This window comes from Phascolarctos cinereus, unplaced genomic scaffold (assembly GCF_003287225.1).
Source record: "Phascolarctos cinereus isolate Bilbo 61053 unplaced genomic scaffold, phaCin_HiC Scaffold_9;HRSCAF=440, whole genome shotgun sequence".
NCBI lineage: Eukaryota > Metazoa > Chordata > Mammalia > Diprotodontia > Phascolarctidae > Phascolarctos > Phascolarctos cinereus.
Genome location: NW_027556402.1, coordinates 102,259,578 through 102,275,376, shown reverse-complemented (window position 1 = coordinate 102,275,376; position 15,799 = coordinate 102,259,578). Strand labels below are relative to the sequence as shown.

Here is a 15,799-nt window from a genome sequence, read left to right as displayed (position 1 = left end):
GTAGGTCAGCATAAGAAAAATAAATGGGAATTTGGGGGCAGTCTTGCAGAAGCCACAAACAACATGCAAAGGTCAGCAGATGACACAGAAAAGGTTTAGAAACCCAGAAATGCATAAAATATATGTATATTGTATAATACTTTGTATAACATCAACATATTTTATCTTTTAACACTATAATAATTAAGACTTCTTCTCTGGTATGAAAGGATGGCCAAAAAATTTTACATGGATTTTCCAGATAGTGCCATGCCCGTAACCCCCATGATATGGAAGTGATAGCTGTGCATATGCATATAAATATATAAATACAAATTATACATATGCATATACATATGTGTACATATATTAGTAAAATTGGATACATATATTTATATATTATAAATTACAAGTCTGTATTTGCATACACTCACATGCATGTCTGTGTGAACATACACATATGCCACATAATATATGATAATTGCTTTTAAGTACTTTCATTTATCACTTCTTAGTTTATATATTTAAATTGACTGCTTACAGTTGTCTAGGCAACCTCAATGCTGAGGTCATGTATAGTAGGTAATGGACTTTTCCAGAAACTTAATTTCTTGGCCTTCTCTTTCCTGAGGAGTCATCATAGTATAATGTAATGGTGTCAAATTCAAACAGAAAAGAGGGTCACGGAACCATATATAAGGATGCCTGCAGGATGCATATTGACTCAGATAACCACATATGTATATTATCTATGTTTTATTGTACTATTATTTTGTTAAATATTTTGCAATTACATTTTATTCCGGTTCTGGCACACTTAGGAATGTTGTGGGCTGCATGGATCCCTACTCTCAAGTTTATATTCTTCAGGGGAGGCATAACATAGCATATAAACAGCTAAGTGCAGGATATACGTGATAATTTGTGGAGAGAAGGGAGGGCACAGGAACAACTGAAAAGATCAGGAAAACAAACTATTATAATTTTCTATTAGTTCCAGAAATCTCTCTTCGAAGAAATTTGAAATTGATTGTGTAACATGGGAGATACAGACACAGAACTATCTAGCATAGCGTCCCTGTATCAAAGAAACCACTGTGCTCTATGAGTAAAGCAGAATTGCAGTAGCTCAAAAGAAATGTGAGATGTGCAAATGTAGAGTTACCTCCACTGCAAATGTTCACTCGGACTATTTGTGCCCGACCTGTAGTAGAGCCTTCTGAGTGCATCTTGGTCTGATCAGCTGACCCCAACATAGTGATATTATTTCTGTCCTCTTCTAGCACAAAGGACAACAACCAGTACCAGAAAACAAAGAGTTAAAAGGGTGGTTTGGGAATTTTTTTTCTTTTCTTTATGGCTAGATTATGCCACTGTGAGCAAAGTTTGAGCTATAGTTTTAAAATCTCTGGACTGGTAGCTAAGAGGTGACTTGTTAGGAATGAAAGAAAGCAGTGAGAAAAGGGGAGGGAACCAGGGAAATGGAATATATGGAGACTATCTGACTGAGCCTAAAATATGAACCTGAGGGGAGATGGAAAGCCACATGCCCATTAATGACATTTAAGTGTTTTCTCTCCCTGTATTAGCCTGGACATACTTACTGCTTCAGTCTTTTGACAGACCCTTCCATTTCCACTGTAGGTCCTTTTCCCTCCATTCCTTCAGCTCCTGAAGTGGACGGCAAAAACTCAAGGATGACCACACCAAGTCGCTGTGGGGTGGGGGAGGGTAGCTGGTTGCATGCAGCTTTGGCAATCAAATGATTCTCAGCTTTCCCATTGTTTAAAAAAAAAAGTATTCCATTTCAAATATTCTCATGTAAGACAAACAGACGAACTTGTACTTTCACACTTATCCAAAACATTTCAATAGATTTATTCCACTTGGCTAAGAAGACACCACTGCCCATACAACCATACAATTTTGCGTCCTTGTGGAGGTAGGAGCGAGGTAGTAAGTAAGTGAGTAGTAAGAAAGTGAGTAACAAGAAGGAGGGGGTAAGATTCTTGTGATTATTACATGCCTTTTTACTTCATGTAAAGGTCTGTGTAATAATAGCAAGGAAAAAAATTAAAAAATCGTATCAAGGAAAAAAAGTGATGAAAAAAATTGTGCTTGAATGGAAACAAGAAATCTTTAAATTAGCAATTGATATTTCACCAATAGAAATGTCCTTGTAATGCACAGTGAATGAGGTTTTAAAACTAAAGAGAAACATTCCTAGGAACAGTGCTGTCTTCAACTAAAGATCTATTATAGATTAAATATGTATTCATGTAGGTAGCCAGTGGTTTATAGGAAAATTTTTAAATATTTTTTAATAACTGCTAAATTATCAAATCCCTAAAGGTGAGTAGATTGAGTTTTCTTCTTCTTCTTTCTTCGCCCAGGAATCTGCTTGGATGCCAGGTTGCTGATGACTGCTAGGATATGGAATTTTGATATCCATTTGGTCCTGATTTACACCAGGATTTCTCAGGCTGCCAACAAGCAAGTCCAGAGCTTCAGGCAGCCAAAATTCCACCAGAGACAACTGTCTTTTATTTTATAGCTTATGAATTTGGGGCTTAATTGATTTTCCACTAACAAGTTCTGTACCCCCTCCAAAGTGCTAAAACCGGTGTGCAGATCGGCAAAGTAACCCAGAACAGATGAGGCAAGTTAATATTAAACTTGAAGGAAAACTGTACAAATTACATTGTTTACTTAGGAAAAGAAAAGGACCCCAGTTGAAAAGGCTGACACATGATTTATTGCAGACACTTAACTCATATATTCACATTTTTAATCTCAACCACACTTGCAGCAGCAGCATGTTGGCCAGTGTGGCTCTTGGTATTTGATAGGGCATTAGTAAAGCTATCAATTAAAAAAAAATCCCCACTGGAACTTGGTAACAAGTGACTCAAAACAATGAGCATCTTCAGCTCTTACAAAGTAACTAGAAAAAAAACCAAAATGCAGACTCATATCCAGCATGAGTAATAAATCACAAAAGAGCATGCTTAGGTGAGCAAGCATACAATTTGTGGAAGAGTTAGGGACAACAAACTGTGTACAGGCATGAGGAAAAGAAATGTTGACGCTATCAACATGACAAAGAGCAAATGAGGCCTTCCTTGTAGCTACAAGCAGAGTATGTCGCCAAAGGGAACTTCCATGATAATGAATTTAGACACAAACTTTCCCCCACTCTTTTGATACATTCCAGTAAAACTTTGAAAGGAATCAAGGAGAGATTAGATACTGTAAATTTGCCAGGGTGTGTGGTAGAATCTCCTTCCCTAGAGACTTTTAATACCTCCATATGTCAGGGATGTTTGAAATGCAGTCCTCCTTAGGCAGGCCCTGACTGCCCCTTGGATCAGAGTTAGGATTATCATACCTAGACTAGATCTAGTCCAGGGGTACTTATCCTCTTTTATGCCATGGACCCATTTGGCAGACTAGTAAAACCAAGGGACAAACTTTCTTGAGATTTTTTTTAAAATTCCTAATCAAGAGATGCTAAATTTCAGTTAGAGATCAGTGAAAACAAAGATGCAATTCTGCCCCAGCCAAGTTCATAGACCCTGTTAAACAATATCCATGGACCCCATGGTAAGAACTTCATTTTCTATGACCTACAGGTATTTATTTTGTGATTCCATCAAAGAGTACCTTCCATAGTGAAAACTCAAGGCACTAATCCATTCTTTAGATGAAGTATTAGGTCAATCATGATGGTCCACAGATCTTTTAATGATGACTCATTATGTAAACTGAATTTGCTAATACTGCATGGAATATTTATGGTGCTGCTAATGTATACAATTCACTATCTGTTCCATCTGCAAATCATCAGATAGTGCTTTCTAGTAAACAGAAGTAAGTAGCCCTTGGACAATCCTAATTATGGAGAGTCAGTGTGTTGTAGTGAGATGGGCATTATATCGTTACTAGGTGAGGCCTAGGTTCAAAGCCTGCCTCTGACCTTTACTAGCTGTGTGACTATGAACAGTACTTCACCTCTATGACTGAGTTTGTTTCCGCACTCGCAAAATGGAGACAAAAATATTTGTAGCACCTACCTCACAAGTTTGTTGTGAAGACGGTATTATACCATTTTGTACAGGAGGAAAATGGACACGGAATAGCTAGCTATTTTAGTGAGTTAGTGACACAAAGATTAGAACATTTGTTATATGTAGCCTTGCCTACTAAGTCATGCTCCCATGAATATCAGTGAAAGAATGAGACACAGCTGTTGAGTCGTGTCCAATCCCTTGTGACCCCGTGATAAGATACAGACAAATGACTGATTCCCTGGGTCAGCTTTGAAGGGAGTCACCTCATGTGTCCTGTAAATTTTATTTTATGATTCTGTGAACTACTGCCATGATGTCTGCAAGACTTATTCTCCTACCAATGGATCACCATCATCAAAAGAAGGATTCTTATGCCAAAGGCGACCACCCCAGAGAGTTAGTGAGCTAGAGAGGTGATATTTTTAGAAGAACGCTTATTTCTGGCAGTGAAGGGACTTAAGTACTCTAGGTGGCACAGGGGAAAGAGTATTGGACAAGGAACCAGGAATTGTGGGTTTTAGTGCTAGCTCTAGAATTAAATTTGGGTAGGTGATTTCCTTTTTTGTGGATGGAATTCTAGCTAAGTAGAGAGGACTGGAACTTTGTCCCAGGGCACCGGCAGTATTTGTATTCCTGTAGCAGGCAGAAAGGACTGTTCTTAGCATTTAGTTGTGAGGAATAATCCATTCAAATTGTAGGCTACAAAATAGCCTGTCTTCTCCCTCCTGCCAGTCATTTCCTAGACAAGTTACTCTCTGGTTCAATATGGCCTTGCATCTTCCTCCAATGGTGGCCTTCCCAGCACTGGTTTGGGGTATTTCAAGGTATTATGAGTTTTCCTGACAGGATGCTATCTTAGAATTTCTCCCACCGTAAAACTGGTACCCCAAGGTCTTAAGTCTCTCATCCTCAACTAAATTTGTTTCAGTGAGTGCATTTAAGGATAGCAGTTGTATTGTTGCCCTAGGAACCGGAACTGTAGCACAGAGTTCTCCTTGGATCTCCATTTTCCACATCTGTAAAATGAGGGCATTGAATCAAGTGATCTCAAAGACTTTCCCCTTCAACTCTAAGGAATTTTAAATTCTCTGCTTGATCCTGTGAAACAGTATTGAAAACAAGGAAACCAAAAAGCAGACTAGGCCAATAATTCATCATCATCCACCATGCCTGCAGTCCACCTGTACAAAGCCAAAGCACTGACTGCACATTGAATGCAACTTCAATTGCAAATGGTAATTAGATCACACCACAAGAAGAAAAAGTATGCTTTTGTAGCTCCTTTTAAACTTTTAGTAGAAAAAATTTATACAAAACTCTTAATTTTAAAAAATACCATTAAATCATTCTAACTAGGAAATCATATGAATAGCTAATTCTATCACTCTAGTTTTTTATCTACATAAATTTGCCACTGTTAACACAGTGCATAAATTATTTGTTCTGTTTACCACAAGTAACTGCAGTGTCTAGAAAAAAAATAAAATGAGTTTCCATAAATTAATCTCCAAAGTTTCACATCTATTCATGTGTCCTGTCATAAGAAGAAGCAAGAAAAGAAAAAAAAAAGAGAGAAAAGAAAATGTACTCGGATCTCTTTGGAAAGAAGTCCAAGAAAGTTTATCACGTAAGAGGTTTAACCCAGTGGTTTAGGCTAGCATCACCCTTGGACCCATACCAAGAACAGACATGCTTGGTTCATTTAATCAGACTAAAGCAACTGGGAAACACTCTTCTTCTTTTTTTTTTTTTTGGCATAGACTGATGGCTAATTCCATTCTTTTTTTCTCATTCATCTCCCTAGAGATGATGGTGCCTGTCACTTCTACAGTCATTTTTAGGCTCTACAAATGGAGTAGGTTGGCATGTAGGGGGGTAAGGGAAGGGAAATCCAGAAATGAGTCTTTAGGTAACAACTATCTTGATGTAAGGTGTAATGTCAGAGAGCCACAGATAGTCCATTTACCTAGGCTGATCGATCTCTGTGGTCACCCTGACCAAAGGCAACTCTGATATGCTCTTGCCTCATGTGTTTTGAAGAAGTTGGACCTCTTGCTAAGATCACAGAGCACTTTAAAGTTGTTTGCGGGTCACTCATGTCCATCAGGCCATTTCACCTTCTGAACTCATTCTAGACAAATTGCAAAGTACAACAGTATGAACTGTTTATTCTGAAGGTGTGAGTACTGGCAGGTGAAGACAAGAGTCATGCATCGGGCAGCTTCTCAATAAGTCTGGGAGAGAGTTTAGAGGATAAAATGAGGCGCTGTACAAACTCAGACTGAAATGGGTCATATTCTCTCAGCTTTGAAAAAAATCACCCTGAGGAGTTTGGTTGGAAATGTTGGGTTTTTTGTTTTTGTTTTAGTATACTCCTTCTTGATTAAAAGTATCCTGGGGCTCAATGCCAAGGTTTCACAGCCGGACTTCTTCTTCTGCCTTGGGGCCATGGGCTGTCCTGACTAAGCATGTTCCTAACAACCCAGCATCTGGCAACAGGGGAGACACAGAAGGAGACTGCATGGTCAGCAAGGAGAGGGAAGGAGAAAAACTGGGGGTCATGGCTGCCGGTGGGTAGTGAAGGTGCTGGTGAAGGGGAGAACGTGGGTATTTCTTGAATGCTTTCCCTGGTGAAAGGCTTGGCATTCGTGGTGGCACTGCCTTTATGCCAGGCTGTGCTACTGATGTGATCAAAGGAGGTGGGAAAACAAAAGATTTCTTCCCCTGTGATAATCCAGGCACCTGCAAATGTTCATCTTTCAGCTTTGCAATATCATTGAAGACAGAAGAAAGAGGCTGAAACTGGGGTTCCCAGTTGAGGAGGTAATCCCAGTCATAGCTACTTCTTGGATCCTTACTGGGAGCTTCTAAAGTTGCAAGAGATCCGTACCTTGAGTCCTGATCATTTGAAATAAAGATATAATCTCTCCTACCATCTTCCATGAGGGTTTTCTCTTTCATTCCAATTTTGTGGAGTGTCTGGGACAGCATTTTATTTTGAGCATAAATGGCATCACACCTTTGTCCTACACCCTCAAAGGTGAAACTGTTCTCTAAGGTTTCAGTGGTGATCACCACATCTGTTTCCCCAGACAGGCAAGAGAGCTGGTCAGAGTCTCTGGGTATTCCAGAATCTGGCACCCGAGAGCCTCGGTCACTCAGAACTGAGCCAGAGCCCTTTCGGCAGGGGTGTTCATTTATCCTCTTGATCTCCTCATCCTCGGCAGTATCTCCTTCCACTGAGCAGTGGCCACTTGAGTCTGAATGCCTGCATGGATTCACCATATCCTTTTTCTCTCTCATATCTACTAAATTCAACCATTCAGACATGGAGCCCATGGGAAGAATGCCATTGCCCACATCTGGAGCTTTCTGGGAGTCCTTGAGGATGCTGGGATCACTAGTAAGGCTCAGATGACTAGGTGAGGGTGAGGGGACCTTTTTTTCCCCACAGGAGTTTGCTGTGTCTTTTCGTTTATATCTTAAAATCAGGGCAACAAGGCTGATGACCAAGAGCAGAAATATGATGATGGAGGCTGTGAGGCTGATTGAAAGGCTGTCAGCAGGCAGTGCATAGTATCCTCCTTGAGCAAAAGAGGATGTATTTACAAAGATGGTGCAAGAGGAGGACTTAGAGTCCACTTTGGGACTGTGTGCTATTACTTTCATTTCAATGATATCATCTTTCCCGATGCTACTTCCCATAAAGGGAAGATCTCCAACCCAATAGACATTTCCACTGGTTTTATTAATAGATAAGAATGTTGATGAAGTTGCAAGGGTATAAAGCACAAGTCCATCAATTCCAGCATCAGCATCAGATGCTTCTACTTTGCCAATAACCTGTCTTATGTGATGAATCTCTGGAAGACTAAAGAAATACTGGTCTTGTGTGAAAATAGGTTCATATTCATCAATTCCTTCAACATCCACTTGGACCATCAAAGTAGCTTTGGCCTCACCTTTGTCTTCTGCCTGAACAATGAAGCAGTGTTTATTTTCACTTTCATAGTCTAGGATTTCCTTGGCATAGATATCCCCTGTTAATGGGCTAATAAAAAACAGTTCATGATCATGAGGGATTCCATGATTCATCAAACAGGATGACTGAATAGAGTATGTTAGGTGTCCATAAGGACCAGCATCAAAATCCAAGGCATGCGCTGTACACATGACAGAGAAATTAGGCAGATTCTCAGGGACAACACAGTTCAAACTTGAGAACATGAACTGGGGGGCATGGTCATTGTCATCTAGGACACTGATAGATACCACTGAGAAAGCAAAATTATTTGTCCCTCTATTTGAGGCTTGGACAGTTAAAGTGAACATCAATGTGTCCTCATAATCCAAGGGTTTAATCAAATCTATTGCTCCAGTTTCCCCATCTACTTGGAAATGTCCTTGTTCGTTTCCTGAGATGATGGTGTAGGTGACTTTGGAATTAGCTCCAGTGTCATGGTCTTTTGCTGAGACCACAACAATCTGACTGCCAACAGGCAGGCTTTCCTTAACATGGGCATGGTATTCTGGAGAGCTGAATATTGGAGGATTATCATTGACATCAAGCACATCTATTAATATGGTGGCTGTAGAATTCAATGGGGGATGACCATGATCAGAAGCTAGAATGATGAGTTTATGACAGGCCACGGTTTCTCTGTCTAAAGGGTGGCTCAGCACAAGATGACCAACACGCTTGTAAGGGGATCCTGAGGGAACTACATGAGTTTCTACATGGAAAGTGTTCTGTAAATTACCGCTGATGACAGAATACTCAACATGTGTGTTTTCATGGGTCCAGTCATGGTCAACAGCTGAAAATGTGAGCAGCGTGGTCCCAATGACCGCATCTTCACTTGCAGTGATGTTATAGTACTCCATGGTGAACTGAGGGGCATGGTTGTTCACATCTTGAATTTCTATTTCCACCAAAGTAAGGGCTGTCAAACCAGGGATTCCACCATCTTTGGCTTCCACAAGAAGTTGAATTGTTGATGTTTTGTCCAAAAGCATCATAGGCTTGACAGTAAATATGGAGCCTGAAAAATAAGAACCATAACCACGTTTTCTGTGAGTTTAGATTTGAGGTATCTCAACAAAATCATTCATTCAATACAACTATTTACTGAGAAAGAATTGTATGTATAGCACCATGTTAGATGCTATCATGTTTACCATTAACCACTCATAAAAGCATAGGATAAATTGTGGCTCAATTGTTATTTTTTTTAAAGCACATAAGTTAGATTCATTATACGTGCATATGTTTGCATGTAAAAGTCTGACTACGCATGTGCAAGTGTGTGTGTATGTATGTATGTATGTATGTATGTATGTATGTATGTATGTATATTGGCAGCTAAGTGGCACAGTGGATAGAGCACCAGGCATGCAGTCTAGAAGACTCATTTTCCTGAGCTCAAATCTGGCCTCAGACACTTACTAGCTATGTGACCCTCAGCAAGTCACTTAACCCTATTTGCCTCAGTTTCTTCAACTGTAAAATGAACTGGCAAACTATTCCAGTATCTTTGCCGAAAAACCCCCAAATGGGGTCACAAAGAGTCAGACATGACTGAAATGATCAACATGTAAGTATGTATATGTGTATATATTTGTGTACATGTGTATGCGTGTATCTTTTTTTCTCCAGCATAAAAGGAGTTTGCACAGAAATGCTACCTGCATGATGGGCAGTATAGCATAGTAAATGGAATGCCAAACTAGTAGTTAGGAGACCTGGGTTTGAATTCTGTCTCAGGCACCAAATGGGCCATTATGGACAAGTTATTTAACTTCCCAGTGCCTCAAAGCTCTCTTATCTAAAAAGCAAACAACAATATTCATAAGTCTGCAATAAGGAAAAAGCTTTGTTAGCCTTCAAGTGCCACATACATGTGTGCTTCTGTGGCTGCTGTTATTCTGCTTTGGTTAGTTAATTTCTTTCACCCCGGTGGCCAGAGCTCATTGGAACACTACATGAGGCATCTGGGACATGGGAGTGGGGTGCAGGTGGGCAGTGACATGGAGACCAAAGAGCTATCTGTCTAGCTGTGTGATTGACCTTGAGTAAGTCATTTATGTCTTTGGGCCTCAGGTCCCTTATTCTATTAAAAGGGTTGGAACTGATGGAGTCTAAAGTCTTTCTGGCTGTGAAGTAATTTGTTCTATGATCTGCTTCAGGATCCCCTGGCATATTATACAAGGTAGTGGATAGAAGGAAATTCTATGGATAATTTCTCATGTGCAGTTAGAATCATCTAGTCATTGATATGGAAATAGAAGGGACCTCAGAGGTCACCTAGTCTAACTCTGGGGGTGGGGGGAACTGAGGCCTGGGGCAGAAAAAGTGACTTGTCCAAGGTTACCCAGGCATTAAGCATCAGAAGCCAAGTTTGAACCCAGGCCTTCTGACCCCAGAATCAGTGAATTTTCCCACCACTATACCGCCATTGGTAGAAACTCTATGTGAAATTTTGTATAGTTAGTCTAAAGCCAAAATTATGGGACAGGCTAGTTTAGGGACAGCTAAAAGTCACCTCATATAGCTTGATAAAAGGTCTCAGTCATGCTTATATATAAAACATGCCAACATGGAAATACTTTGTAAAGACTACAGGAACAGGTACTGTAATGTATGAAAATGATGTTGAAAAGAATTCTGTAAAGGATGCTATTGTCCCTTTCTCAAAACCATTCCTTTCAGGTCAATATGAAATTTCATTTATATGATTATTTTTAGATCAGTAAAATATGTTTTCTGTATCTCATTGTAGCTAGGAATAGGTAACAAATGAGTCATTTGATGTCACATATATGAATGGTACAGAAACATGGAAAAATGTATTTAGGTTAAAAAATGAAATGTTCATTTCCATTAGAGTTTCATTAATAATGAAATCAAAATAATTTTAAAGTATTTGGTTTTTGACAAACAGGGTCCATTCAATTGTATATGTGTGTAAATTTGAATAGTAAACTGGTCCTGGGTACAGAAAATTGGCAAGTTCAGTGTGGATCCTAAGCTTTGATATAAGGACCAAGAAAATGGAGTATAATGTTGTCCAACAAGCAGAGGGGAAAGATTCAGCGGTTGTTAAAAAAAAAAAAAGGAAAGGAAAGAAAAGATCTGACATGTCCCAAACCCTAAAATTGGCTTTCTCTTCTTTCTTCCCCTCCCCCACAAGATAGGGTATGGCTGTCTGGCCATGACATCTGCCAAGCACACCAATGCTCAGGGTGCATGCTGGCTTTTGCGATTTTCTTTTCCCTTCAAATTATCATGTATTTTTATTTTAACAATATTTCCTTTACAGAAAGGTTTTGGGGCAGGCCATATAGCATGATTTTACCCAGGCCCTTCATTCTCCTCAAGTGATGATCTTGTTGGAGAAAATCATATCTTATAAAACTGAGTTTCAAGTATTCATCTACAATTTTCACTGTTTAATAACCATCTAGATAAAGTTTTAACTACACCAGTTATCAGTCAATAATTGCAAAGCTTCCCACAATCACTAAGGTATGTGTAATATAGCAATAATGTGCAAGAACCTTGCAGGAAGCATAGCAGCCAGAGTACCAAATGTTACAAAAGATTTCTGCTTTTTTCCTTCTTTTGTTTTTTAGTGGTACGAAAGGAGAAAGATGGCTCAACTTTGGAAGGGCCATCTAAGGTTTTATAATTTACCCTCTTCCTTTTATGGATGAGAAAACTGAGGGCCAGAAAGGGCAGGTGACTTACCTGAAGTCACATAAGTAATAAAAGTCAGAGGCAGAATTTGAACCCAACTCCTCAGACTCTTGAACCAGTACTCTTTCAGTTGTATCACACTGAGGATGCTACAACTGACTACTTTGTATCTGGTTTGAAGGTAAACAAAGTCTGTAGGAACGTTAGTGCTTCACCTCTAAACTAATCCCCTTGACTGCAGAGTTCAACTCAGGCAGAGTTTTGCAGCAACAGTCCTGGGATGTTTGCTGGAATTGTGCTTGGTTTTATGAGTACCATGAGCCTTTGTGTACTTAGAATATAGTCATCGATTCTCTATTTCTTTCCAGGTATGGCTAAGGTGTAACAGAGGAAAAACAGCACTAGATCTGGAGCCCGGGACTTGCAGATTAACAGGAATTTTGTGGCTTTACTTCAGTGAATGCAAGCCAAGCTGCATTTGGAAGAGAGGTTTTCCATTTCCCACTCTGTGATTGAAAGTGATGAATTTTGCAGGCCCTGAAAATAACTCACCATTCTGAGGATCAATTGAAAATCCATCAGCAGAAGACAGGATTTTGTAGGAAATCCTCCCATCAGTTCCTGTGTCCTGATCTGTGGCTGATACGGTCAAGATGGAGGATCCTACAGGCATTATTTCAGGCAATGTGACCTGTATCCAAAAGAGAAACTGGAGATTAAGAGGACGTAATTTGCTTATGGGCTAAAATATTTTCCTGGACAAATGATAACTGGGGTGTTTTTGTTGAGGAAATATTATCCTGTGCCTTTCTTTGGGCATGCTGCTTCTCCTGATTTCCTTAAGCTGAAATAACTTTGCTGAGTTGAGATATGAAAAGATAAAGGCAGAAAAGTTCCAGGATTCAGGGTGAACTTTGCCTTATTAACTCCATCTTTTTGAGATTTCATTTTGACCCATTTTCTTTCCAAAATAGCTCCATAGGTTAGAGGAGATTCAATTGTGTGCTCTGTGTGTGTGTGTGTGTGTGTGTGTGTGTGTGTGTCTTCCCCACAAAACAATAAAGGTCCCCAGAGTATTCCAATTTCTTCCCATGCTGTCTTTATATTTGCACTGTGCATTTATGACATGGAAGAATCCTGAAAGGGGGCAGCTAGGTGGCGCAGTGAATAGAGCACTGGCCCTGAAGTCAGGAGGACCTGAGTTCAAATTTGGCCTCAGACCAAACACTTGACACTTACTAGCTGTGTGACCTTGGGCAAGTCAATTAACCCCTATTGCCTGAAAAAAAAAAAAGAATCCTGAAGGCCATTCTGAAGTGGTAAATTGTTGTCTGTCATTGACCCTAGTCCTGAAAATGTTTGAAAAATCAAACATCACTGTGTGGTTCATCCAGTAGATTATGCTCACAATTAGTTGCTTCTGCAATAAACCATTTAAAACATTCACCAAATCTGCTGAGAAAAGACAAGGTCCTCTTCACTGCAACTTTTTAAGAATGCAAAGCCTGAATGAATAGCAGATGACACAACTGTCCTCAATTTACAAAAACTAAAGTCTTAATGTCGGAGTGCAGAAAAAAACCTGTTAATATCATGGGAAGTGTTAGGCATTTTACAAAAAAAAATGTAGTATCAAAAATAATCTTTAACAGCACTGGGAGGGCCCTGGACATGTGCAATGAGGTTGGTGTAGGCATTGTACAAGAAGGAAATGAATGAAATATTCAACTCCAGCTGTAGTCACATTAAGCACATCTCCTGTCTTATACAATATTAAATTTTCAGAAGACTGTGTTACTGAATGGTGCCTGCTTAAGCCATCCCTCAGCAACAGAGGCCTTGGACCATTCCCTATACTCCTGAGCTTGGGCCATGGTATCTATAGAATTGTAACCTCATTACCTGATAGAAATCTTGGGAAAAGAGTGGGGGGTTGTCGTTGACATCCATAACATAGACCATGAGCACTGCTTCCGTGTGGTGCACAGAGTCCGAAACCTCAACCCGTAGCTTGTATTCATTTCCTCCTTCAAAATCCAGTGGCTTTGCTAGTATCACCACTCCGGTGTTGTGGTCAATTGCAAATCTACTGCCAGGGTTACCCCCCTTAGTTAAATTGAAGACAAGAGCAGGGCCTGAATCTCTGTCATGAGCATACACTGAGTCACGACAGAACCAAGTGGAATACCTGTAAAAGTAACAACTGTGGTCAGCCATCATTAAGACCCATTTACTCATGTGATCATAAATGCACCTTTATCTTGACCCTTTCCTGGAATGCTTTCTGGTGCTCAGTTTCACACAAACAGAAGAAAGATTCTAAAGTGATCTAAAAGATAACCTTGTCCCTCTGAAGGTAGATTGGAAGTGAAGGTATTAACTAGTATTAATCTACATTTTGAAATACTCAAGGGATACTTAACCCCAAGACTCATGAGCCTGTCCAGCTCAAGAGAGGCCAGAATACTTATGGTGTGTCAGTTAACACACATAGTTCTTGGGGCAACTAGGTTGCATGGTGGATAGAGCACCAGCCCTGGATTCAGGAGGACCTGAGTTCAAATCCAGCCTCAGACACATAACACTTACTAGCTGTGTGACCTTGGGCAAGTCACTTAACCCCATTGCCTAGCCAAAGGCAAAAAAAAAAATAGAAGACACGTAGTTCTTGTAACAAAGTTCTGAGTTCCTTTGATGAGATTTTTTTGTTCTCTAAAGTAGTCCTACACACTTTAGTGCTATAATTACATCAGTGGAAGTCATTACACTGATACCAGTGGCAAGCTGCCCTCTCCTTTCTTCAAGATCTCTCTAACATATCACTTTGTGGCTAAGGAAGGGTCTTCTTTATGTTAATTGTTTACAAACTACACAGCAGCAGGTTCCCTCTTTCCCTTTTCTTAGGAATGTTCTAGGAAAGAACTGAGGAGGGGGCAGAACGTCAATCTGGTTTGCACTTCTGTTGCAGGCTGATAGATTTTTGCCTTGGGAAGAGGTGAATGCATTGAAATGATGGGCACAGGCAGCAGATTTAAGACCCATATCACCTACAAGAAGAACTAGTACATATTACATCTATTATATATAATGCACATATCATATACTTTATATAATGCATATATAATGATGTATATATACATGCTTATATGTATATATGCCTATAAACATATATGCATATTTATTTCATATATATTTATGAAAAATTCTTAGTACCATCAAAATGACATTAATATCAAGCAACTGCTTTCTTGGGCTATCTTGGGAGAAAGTAGTTGGCAAAATGGCCCTGGAAACTATTCCCCCACCCACTTCCTTAGCCTTTGTGTTACTGACCTATTACTAACACAAGTTTCCAAAAGACCTAATTCAGACAGAAAGTTAAAACCCATTAGAGCAGGAATTTTTAATCTGGGATTTGTGAACTTTTTTTAAAAAAATGATAATTGCATTTCAATATAATTGGCTTCTTTTTAAGTCTCATATTTTATTTTAGGCATTGAAAAATATTATATTCAAAAACATTTTTCTGATAAAAGGTCTACAGGATTCACTAGATTGACAAAGTGCTCTATGACATAATTAGGCCTTTAGATACATGATCAACCAAATATGGCTCTCTGTAAGTAACTGAACTTTAACTGCTCTTCATGGGGATTGCCCAATAAAAACAAGGGCCTTTACTTTAGCCTCTTCAATTAACAAGAATCAAAACCACAATCTTAAGATTTCCACACTTACTTTCTGGAACTTCTACTCGTTCAGAAGAGAGGAAGGCTGGGATATTATCATTGAGGTCTACCACTTGGATTTTGACCACAGCTGTAGCAGAAAGCCTGGGCATCCCTTTATCGGCAGCTTGTACAATCAACCTAGTTAGAGGAAGAAATTGGGATGAAGAAAAACAATGTTAATATTAAACATGCAGGAGAAGATGAAAAATGAGCTGAGTAGCTACTTAATTTTTCCCCCGGCACTGCTTTTTTCCAAATCACATTTTTGAAAAAAGAAGTATATATTTTGATACAAGAATGAGAGACCGGAATTTTTTTTGACA

General features: G+C 39.4%; 1 protein-coding gene across 1 annotated transcript in view; it reads right to left on the bottom strand.

Moving 5' to 3' along the window:
* Window positions 1-756: 756 nt before the first annotated feature.
* Window positions 757-15,799, bottom strand: part of LOC110213699 (protocadherin-23) — a 219,151-nt gene continuing 204,108 nt past the window's right edge. Inside the window, exons 17-21 of the mRNA XM_078148850.1 lie at window positions 15,484-15,614; window positions 15,079-15,106; window positions 13,648-13,933; window positions 12,298-12,436; window positions 757-9,091 (exon numbers count right to left, since the gene is read on the bottom strand). Coding sequence (XP_078004976.1) covers window positions 6,465-9,091; window positions 12,298-12,436; window positions 13,648-13,933; window positions 15,079-15,106; window positions 15,484-15,614 — 3,211 coding nt within the window. The 3' untranslated portion in view covers window positions 757-6,464. The remainder of the gene's footprint in view (window positions 9,092-12,297; window positions 12,437-13,647; window positions 13,934-15,078; window positions 15,107-15,483; window positions 15,615-15,799) is intronic.